This window comes from Arachis duranensis, chromosome 1, assembly GCF_000817695.3.
Source record: "Arachis duranensis cultivar V14167 chromosome 1, aradu.V14167.gnm2.J7QH, whole genome shotgun sequence".
In the NCBI taxonomy this organism is placed as follows: Eukaryota; Viridiplantae; Streptophyta; class Magnoliopsida; order Fabales; family Fabaceae; genus Arachis; species Arachis duranensis.
Genome location: NC_029772.3, coordinates 102780139 through 102789669, shown reverse-complemented (window position 1 = coordinate 102789669; position 9531 = coordinate 102780139). Strand labels below are relative to the sequence as shown.

General features: G+C 33.5%; 1 protein-coding gene across 1 annotated transcript; it reads left to right on the top strand.

Annotated features, from left to right (window-relative positions):
* The first annotated feature begins 5309 nt into the window (after positions 1–5309).
* On the top strand, positions 5310–9191 carry LOC107468998 (rhamnogalacturonan I rhamnosyltransferase 1). Its single transcript, XM_016088382.3, has 8 exons — positions 5310–6004; positions 6084–6151; positions 6233–6321; positions 6419–6584; positions 6737–7026; positions 7167–7371; positions 7457–7614; positions 7888–9191. Exons 1-8 carry the CDS (start codon positions 5644–5646, stop codon positions 8132–8134), a joined length of 1584 nt encoding a protein of 527 aa, XP_015943868.1. The 5' UTR covers positions 5310–5643; the 3' UTR covers positions 8135–9191.
* Positions 9192–9531: the final 340 nt, after the last annotated feature.

The window sequence follows — 9531 nt, the reverse complement described above, 5'->3', positions numbered from 1 at the left end:
CTTAATTATCTGGGTTTAATGTGGTACGTGACATATAACTGCATCATTCTTGGGTTCTTAGGATTTGTATGATTTTAAATCAGAAATTGGACTTAACACTCTAATACAATTGACTGATCAAGGAATTGACAGTTGGTTAGATTAGAGGAGATTGAATTGCATAGGGATATGAATTTAATCACTTGAAGTTTGCTATAAACTAAATCATTGCATGATCAAAGTAGTTAGCATTGAATATTAATCTGAATATTTAAATATCTCCAAAACCTTAACTTTATTCTCATACCGTTTTTCCAACCATTTACTATTTGCTTTTCTTAGTTTAATGCTTTTTAATCCGTTTGATCTTCAAAACTCTCATTTCAATTTGTTTAACTAGAATATCTAATCAACCATTGCTTGCTTAGTTCGTTAATCCTTGTGGGATCGACAATCACTCACCGTGAGTTATTACTTGGTACGACCCGATGCACTTGCCAGTAAGTTGTGCTTAGAAATTTCGCACCAATGGGCAGATATCATCATTCTAAAATCCGTTTTTGACCAAATACTCAGTATGACGATTATACCACATTCGTTTGTATTGCTTTAGACCATATAAAGATCTTTATAATTTTACTGAGTATAACCCCTGCGAATATTCATGAGATAGTTTAGATATCTTTAGTTCTTCAGAAACTTTCATATAGATATCACGATCTAATGATCCGTATAAATAGATTGTTACCACGCCTATTAGATGTATATGTAGTTTATGGTATGCAGATAAAATGACCAAATAACGTAATGTTATTACATCTAGTACAGGGGAATATGTTTCTTCATAATCCATATCAGACTTTTGTAAAAAATCTTATGGCACAAGTTGAGCTCTGTAGCATACAACTTCATTTTTCTCATTTCATTTTCTCACAAATACCCATCTATATCCAACAGGTTTTACATCTTCTGATGTACGGACTACAGGTCCAAAGACTTCACGTTTTGCAAGTGAGTCTAACTCAACCTTCATAGCTTCTTCACGTTTTGGTGGGGGTTGATGTTGTTGAAGTTGGACTACCTTTGATTCTAGTTTTGATTTTACCAGCCAAAATTCGGGTGATTTCTTTATCTTGAGTTATATGTCTTGGAAAATGGATCATTATTAGTCGATTTTAAAGAATTACCTATGTAATTAACTTGCTCAAGAGGGGATTGCTCATAACCATAGTTTCAAATTGAGGTACTCCACTACTCATATCAAAAGAAGGATCTTGGGTAGCAATAGATGATACTTACATACCCCCAAATGTTGAGTGATGGCGGCAATCTATTGAGACATAGTTTTGTTCTGAGCCAAAATAACATCCAAGGCATCCAACTCCATGACATCTTTATTCATCAAACAACATATACAGAAAAGATCTTGAAGAGATTTTATATGTATAAGTCACATCTATTAATTATCCCAATGATCATAAGGTCTTTGAATGTGAAAAAGGATCAATTCTATCCTAAAAAATAAAATGAAGATATCCTTTGTCCTGAAGTACCATATCTTAGTGCCATTAGAACACTAATATACCTTACTAATAATACACGACCTGACATATCATTTGCTGTGAATTTACTAGTAAGGTATAGTTTCTCTCCGACTAGAAGACATTGGAATGGAATCAAATAAATCTATCGATATTTTCATGGAACAGTTGATATGAGACTATTTTATTTATATGAATCCAAGTCATAATTAGTTGGCTATGCAAATGTAGGATACTTGTCTGATCCACACAAAGGAAGATCTCAAACAAGATACCTATTCACATATGGTGATACAGCTATATCATGGAGGTCTACAAAACCAACAATAGCAACAATATCCTTTAATCATACTGAAATACTCGCGATACATAAAGCAAGTCAGGATTTTTAAACATTGAATAGTGGGTGGTACAAGATTTTCAAAATTTAAAAAAATTAATATTACACATGTATAAATATAGACATAAGCTGAGACAATGAATACACTACCACAAATATAAAATATTTTTTTTCTTTGTCTCTCAACTTTCTCATATTTTTTTAATCTCATCTATAAAATAAATAATAATAAATTATATTTTATTTTCTAAAAGAAAATTCAAAATTTAAAAAATCTAAATCCATTTATATCACAGCATGATCGTGATAAATGAATTTATGCATGCAAAATTAATCATAGAAGGAGCACGCAGCACCCTCAAATCAAATGAACTGGATGTACTATCCCTAGAAGAGGGTTAGTGTGACCAAACTGAGACATATATTTTACCATCAACTTGAAAAGTGAAAACTCGTTTTATTTTTCATTCAACAAAAAAGTATAATTGTTTCCTCCAAAGGACACAACAATGTACCAATAGGGACAAGGGAAATCTTTTAATATTGCCACGCATGATTGCATTATGAGCCATACCCATCTTCTTCTTTCTGATCTATGGCTCCGTTTTTTTTTTTTTGTTTTATTATAGTTATTATTTGCTCGAAATTTCCTAGACTTGTAAAATTTTAATGAGATAAAAACAAATTATATAAGCCAAGAACGCGTGTAATTTAGTAGCCAACTATATGTATGCAAATGAGCTATAGTTTTATAAAATAACTAATGCATTATTGCATTCTATTGATGCATGTGTATGAAAAAATTGTTTCATTTTATTATTTAAAATTAAATTCAAAACATTCTAATTTTAAAAATGAGTAAAATATCGTTTTTATTTTTAATGTTTGGAATAAATCTCAAAATTATTCAATAATATTAATTTTTTATAATAGATAATTATTCAATTTAAATTTTACTCTTNTTTGGTATATTAGAAACAAAAAATTGCATAATTTGTACTTTATTATACATGTACCAAACTTTTTTTTCGAAAATCTATTAGCCATTTTACAAGAATAAAATTAAAAAAATTACTTAGAATAAAAATAATATGATTAAGAATAATTTATTTAGATGTAATTAAAAAATAATTAAATAATTATGTATTATAAAAAAATTAATATTATTAAAAGATAAAGATAAATTTATTTTAAAGTTAAAAATAAAATTCATTTAAATTCAGTATTAAAAAATTTTAATATATTAGAGATAAAATGGTATAATTCATTGCTGTAAATATAGCATGTTCTTTTTTTTCTTTTTTCAAAAATTTATCTACTAATTAATCATTCTACAAGTATAATGAGTAAAAATTTTAAATTTATAATGTAATTTATTTCATTAAAATTTACTTTCATTATATTTTATTCGTCCCAATAATTTTATCTTATTTAGATTTCTAATGTTTTAAAAGGTCTCAATGTTATTCTACTATATAACTCTATTAACAAATCATTAACAATAGAATAACATTGAACTGATTTTAAAACGTTAAAAACTTAAATAAAATTATTTGAATATGAGATAATTTTAAAATTTATTTCAAATGTTAAAGAAAAAAAATATAATTTGCTCTTTTAAAAATTGACAAATTTTGCATTATCAATCATATTACCTTATATATTATTATTGGCCTAATTATTTTAAAACAATATTATTTATGATTTAAAACATATAGTTAATCAATAAATTAATGTTGTAAATTTTTAAATTTTTGTTATTATAATATCTCAAAAATAAATTTAATAAAAAGATATACTAAGATTCTAAGAAGGACGGACACAGAGAATATTAATAACAGAGTTTAGTAGTGGGAAATGGGTATGCATAAGATTATGGCCTATATAAATTAATGGGGCAAGAATATCACACGCAAATGACGTGCAAGAGCCAAGGATGGCACCGCAAGAATGAATTTTGATGGATCATGCTTTCAACTTCCACGAGGCTAAGTGCATGCATTCTCAAATTAGTATAACAAAGAAAAACATATCTTCTTTGTACCATTTATTATAACGTCTTCTTTAAACATTGGTTCACATTACATTTTACTCGATATTTTAGTTTCTATCTTTAAAGATGTTATAAAAGTGGACAAAGAGAAATTGAAAGTAAGGCTAACCCTTTATTATTATTATTATTATTATTATTATTATTATTATTATTATTATTATTATTATTATTATGTACAGTGTGTTACTTTTAAAAGTATCAATATATGAGGATACGTTTATAGTCTATAGATCTATAGAATATATAATGTTATGTATTCGAACTCAAGACTTTTAATTTAGAATATAAATTAAATTACCATTTTGGCTAATTTTATCTTGATATTACATACACTTAATTTATAATAAAAGGTGGATTTATAGGTAATACACTAGTATTAATAATATGACTTTAACTATTGTACTATGATTTATCCAATTAATTAGATTTTTTATCCTTTTTTTAAAAGAAATAGCCAATTAAGTTAAATATTTTGTTAATCTTACAGTACATACATTATTGAATATAAATATATGTTAAAAAATTGGAAATTAAATCTCAATATCATTTTGTATCTTATAGTAAAAATAAGTTTAGAAAAATATGTTTAATATTATTTTTCACTAGAGCTTCTCATAAAAATTGTAATTTAATTTCTATCATTTTATGCCTATTAAATATGATGTCCCATGAGGCCATAACATAGCTTTTACTAAGAGGAAGGAAAAAAACTAAAAGGGGTGTGTATCTGAATGGGACCCAAGAGCAATTGCAGTCTAAGATAGCAATCGAGCACTCACCGTAGAAAGAGTGGGGTCCTCAGAGAGGGTCATTTAAGATACTGACACCTGGCCCAGCACCCCCTATCCTATGGCCCCAAATTAATGAACCGTTCGGAAATGGAATCCGCTTCATCTTAACGGCGGAACCGACACTCTGGCTGACGGAAGCTTAACGGCGAGTCTTGTCAACATGTACGACTCGGTCGTCTGGTGCTGACTCATATCTTTTTGTGAATTTACCTTATCGCCAATGTACCATTTCCCGCTATTCCGCCCAATTTATCGCACATTTATTTCTTTCTATTTTCGGGGAATCAAGCTTTAATATTGTAGCAAAACCTTGCTCTACTATATACTCTCAAATCTCTACCCAAGTGCATGTAAATATTTTTCTGTTAAAACTAAAAATTAGAGTAGTTATGACATTGAATTGGTAGAAAAATAGAATATAGTGTCGGCACATTTAGAAGGGACGCGAATAAATGGGGAGCACCTACCGCCGCTCCACACGAAAGAAAGCCCAGAATGATAAAGGCACACGTGTCATAGTGAAGATGAGGACACGTAGACAGTGATAGAGCAGCCAACCTGAGAAGGGCTTTTAAACTGAACCATGGTTAAGCATGTGTCAAAGACCAATGGCAAATGTCGTTTATGCGTTTTGAAGAGCGTAGCGTTTTATTCTCTCTCTCACACGCTGGACACCCCACACCTACACCCTCACACACCTACGCTAATTCATTTCATTTTTCTCTTTTTTTTTTCTCTCACACACTCGCCGGCCATTCCCGCCGATCACTAAACGACGCATCCTGCAGACATTCATTCGAAGATCGATCTTGTAAGTTGCGTGACATTGTGGCGGATGCTGGTGGATTCGTGGCCGTTACAGGCAAGGACGACGGATCTTGGATTGAATCTGGCATTTTAGGGTTATGAAGGGGGAGGAAGAGGAGGAGGCATTGTGAGATGTGCAGGCCGGAGAGGACCAGCAGCAGCAGCAGCAGCAGCAGCAATTGCCAAGATTTGGTGTGGATGGGTGTGAGGGTGGAGAAGGGAGGGAGAGGCTCTTCTAACGGTTCGTCGTCGTCGGTGGCGGCAGCGTCGAGATCGAGGATGAAGATGTGGATGATTAGGGCGACGACGTCGGTGCTTGTGTGGACCTGCGTGGTGCAGTTGACGACGCTGGGTGAGATGTGGGGTCCAAGAGTCTTGAAGGGTTGGCCTTCTTGTTTCACTCATGATTCTTCTTCTTCTTCTGCTGTCAGTGCCCTTGATTTCGATTCCCAACTACTTCCGTCTCCGCGTCCCGTTCTTCTCCCTCCCAAGAGTATCTTTTCTCTTTCTCTCTCTCTCTTTCTCTTCTTTATCACTTCCATTCATCTCAATTGACCTTTTCTTTTCTGCAGGAGTTTATAAGAACAATGGATACTTGATGGTGTCGTGCAATGGAGGACTCAACCAAATGAGAGCAGCGGTGACTGTTCTTCTTTCAATGTTTTTGCACTGATCCCATTTGCTCATTGGATTTCCTCTAATGTGTAACTGCGTTTTGCAGATATGTGACATGGTTGCCATTGCCAGATATCTAAATGTCACGCTTATCGTCCCTGAACTCGATAAAACTTCCTTCTGGGCTGACCCCAGGTGACTCTTCCATTCTTTCTTTGAATGCTGTTTGGGTTGCTTGCTTCTTTACAGGGATGACTTCTTAATAACTCTTCCTTTTACTTTGATTTCGTAGTGAGTTCCAAGACATATTTGATGTTGATCATTTTATTACATCCTTGAGAGATGAGGTCAGGATATTGAAAGAGTTGCCTCCTAGACTCAAGCTGAGAGTGGAAAGTGGAATGGTTTACACCATGCCCCCAATTAGTTGGTCTGACATTTCTTACTATAAGAATCAGGTCAGTTTATACCATCCCTGGTACTATAAGTTGGGGTCAGAAACATATGTTATCCTAAACATTACTAGATAGCATGTTTTTGTGACTTGATTATGTTTTTTTCTGTTCTATGGTCAGTTAGTCTAAAGCAAATGGCATATTTGTTGTTATAGATTCTGCCCCTGATACAAAAGTACAAAGTTGTGCATTTAAATCGAACCGATGCTAGGCTGGCAAATAACGGTCAACCTCTGGACCTTCAGAAGCTGCGATGCCGTGTTAATTTTAGTGCTCTGAGATTTACTCCTCAGATAGAGGAGTTGGGCAGAAAGGTCATCAAGCTTCTGAGGCAAAATGGTCCATTTATGGTGCTTCATCTGAGGTATGAAATGGATATGTTGGCGTTTTCTGGCTGTACTCAAGGTTGCAACAGTGATGAGGTGGAAGAGTTGACAAGGATGAGGTGAGCAGTAACTTGCATACTTCATTTGTTTTGTAATTCTCAATTCAGATTTCATTTTCAACTAACTAATGTGCAGATCAATAGGACATAGGAGAATTGATGCAAGTCTCAAACATTTTCAATTTTCTATGCATTGACAGATATGCTTATCCCTGGTGGAAAGAAAAAATAATCAACTCTGATTTGAAAAGAAAAGATGGCCTATGCCCTTTGACACCCGAGGAGACTGCTCTAACGCTTAGGGCTCTTGACATTGATCGGAACATTCAAATCTACATTGCAGCTGGAGAAATATATGGCGGGGAAAGGAGAATGGCTAGTCTTGCAAAGGACTACCCAAAATTGGTAAATTTGAAGTTCAAGCATGGTAATTGGAATGTTTCTTATTGTTTAATGATGCTATGTTTGCCTTTGTTCTTTGTTGAAACAGGTCAGGAAGGAAACACTGTTGGAACCATCTGACCTTCAGTTCTTCCAGAATCATTCATCTCAAATGGCGGCATTGGATTATCTTGTCTCATTAGAGAGTGATATATTTGTCCCCACATACGATGGAAATATGGCCAAAGTAGTTGAGGGCCATCGCAGGTACATTCTGCTGATGCAATGTGATTTCCAAGATTATTTCTTCTCTAGGAATATCTGTTGCTGTTAAAATCCTAGGAATAAAGATTTCTTTGTAGTGAATAACAATTTTTGTATCTGCGTCTTCTGGGAGACAAATTGGACTTGATGAGAAATGATTCAAACAGCTTTTTCTTTCTGGCATAATTTTCTAGTACCATTGCTTTGTTCCGATTCTTATGATTCTCAGAACTTCTCTGCCAATTGACATGACTTGTACCTCCAATGCATGTGCAGATACCTTGGGTTCAAGAAGACGATATTGTTGAACAGAAAGCTCCTAGTTGATCTGATAGATCAGTACCATAATGGAGTACTGGACTGGGATACATTCTCTTCAGCCGTAAAGAGAGCTCACGCAGATCGTATGGGTAGTCCAACCAAAAGGTTGGTAATCCTCGACAAGCCCAAAGAAGAGGATTATTTTTATGCGAACCCACAGGAGTGTTTAGAATCATCAGTTGATCTGCTGAGTAGTACGTAGTAGTAATGCATCCAGAAAACGCTGGAATTCACTTGTGCCATCACCTCCTGGTGCACTTGGTTCTCTACCACAGATAGTGAATTAGTTCTCTACGCAGTTTTAGCAAAGATGACGGCTTTTGTATCAAAGAGGCAGTCATGGTGACTCGAAAAAGAGAGATGGTTGGGTTTGGGGAAGGGATCTATAACATTCATGACAGCTCTAGTCAAGGGAAGCAAAGCAAGCCGGGGAATACTTTATATTTTACATATGCAAATAATCATCCATCACATTCATGTATAGAAGCTACCCTGCCATTTCGGGGTGAGAGCAGTTTATACTGCATTGTACACGGAGGAATTGAATTCATATACAAATTTGGATTTACTGGAACTGCCGTTCGTGGAAAGCTTAATACATTGGTACTTGCCTCTGTTTTTAGGATATAAATATATAAGTTTTGTTCCCATTTTTTTCTTCTTTTTTTTTTTATTTTGCTTTTTCCTTTGCCTCCTTTCTCTTTATCCTGCCATCATTCACACTATAAAATTTGTTTGTTGATGTATTATTCCCGCTAATTTGATATTCTTTTGTTTTGTCTATTCAGGGACCATGATCCTTTTTTTTTTCTTTTTGGTATTCTCTGTAAGCCTATGTTTACGTTGACATTGATTACTAGATTGGCATTGCAAATAGATTCTTAATTGGATAATTTCCTAAATGCCATCTTATGCCTCAAACTCTAGTAATTTGATAACTTCCTAAATGTCTAATACTTATGGCTATGGTCCTTGGATATGGAACTCATGTATTGGTATTCTATAGCATATTGAATTTTGATAAGATGGACCTTGGTGTATGGTTAAAATTGTTTCATTCCTTAGACACTATATGAACCCCCACCATCCCGAGAGGGGTAAAAAAAACAACCAGAGGCAGCCACTAGTTAAAAAGTGGTCCAATAGGGCGTTTGATTTATTCCATTATACCTCCATTAATGATTGGATGTGTGGATGGAGGAATAATGCTTAGTTACAATTGCTTTTGACGTATTATCGAGATGGCTATTTTTATTGAAGTTTGAAGCATGATATACTGGTATTTCAGTATCTTACTATTTTTATGCGGCATATCATCCTTCCGATGGCTATTTTATTTTATTTTATTCTCCACCTCGTCTCCTTTTGAGCTGGACCTTGAAAGATTGTTTTATTCTTGGGTGAAGGAGTTCCACCGCTGGCAATTTTTTTTTTGAAAAATGATAGGACCATTAAAATTTATTGGGTTTTTTTGTTATTATTTAATCATTAACTTAACTTTTTTTAGTTTAGTTTTTTTAGTCTAATAACCTAATAATGTATTTCATTTCATACTTTTAAATATTGATGGTTAACTGATGGTAAAAAATAATAAATTTT

What these genes read in the sequence shown, in the direction of transcription:
- LOC107468998 (XM_016088382.3), top strand. Translation starts at nt 5,644, where the DNA reads ATGTGCAGGCCGGAGAGGACCAGCAGCAGCAGCAGCAGCAGCAGCAAT. An exon ending in CGTTCTTCTCCCTCCCAAGA is followed by an intron (nt 6,005 to 6,083) that starts GTATCTTTTCTC and finishes TCTTTTCTGCAG; the next exon opens with GAGTTTATAAGAACAATGGA. An exon ending in TCCTTCTGGGCTGACCCCAG is followed by an intron (nt 6,322 to 6,418) that starts GTGACTCTTCCA and finishes TTGATTTCGTAG; the next exon opens with TGAGTTCCAAGACATATTTG.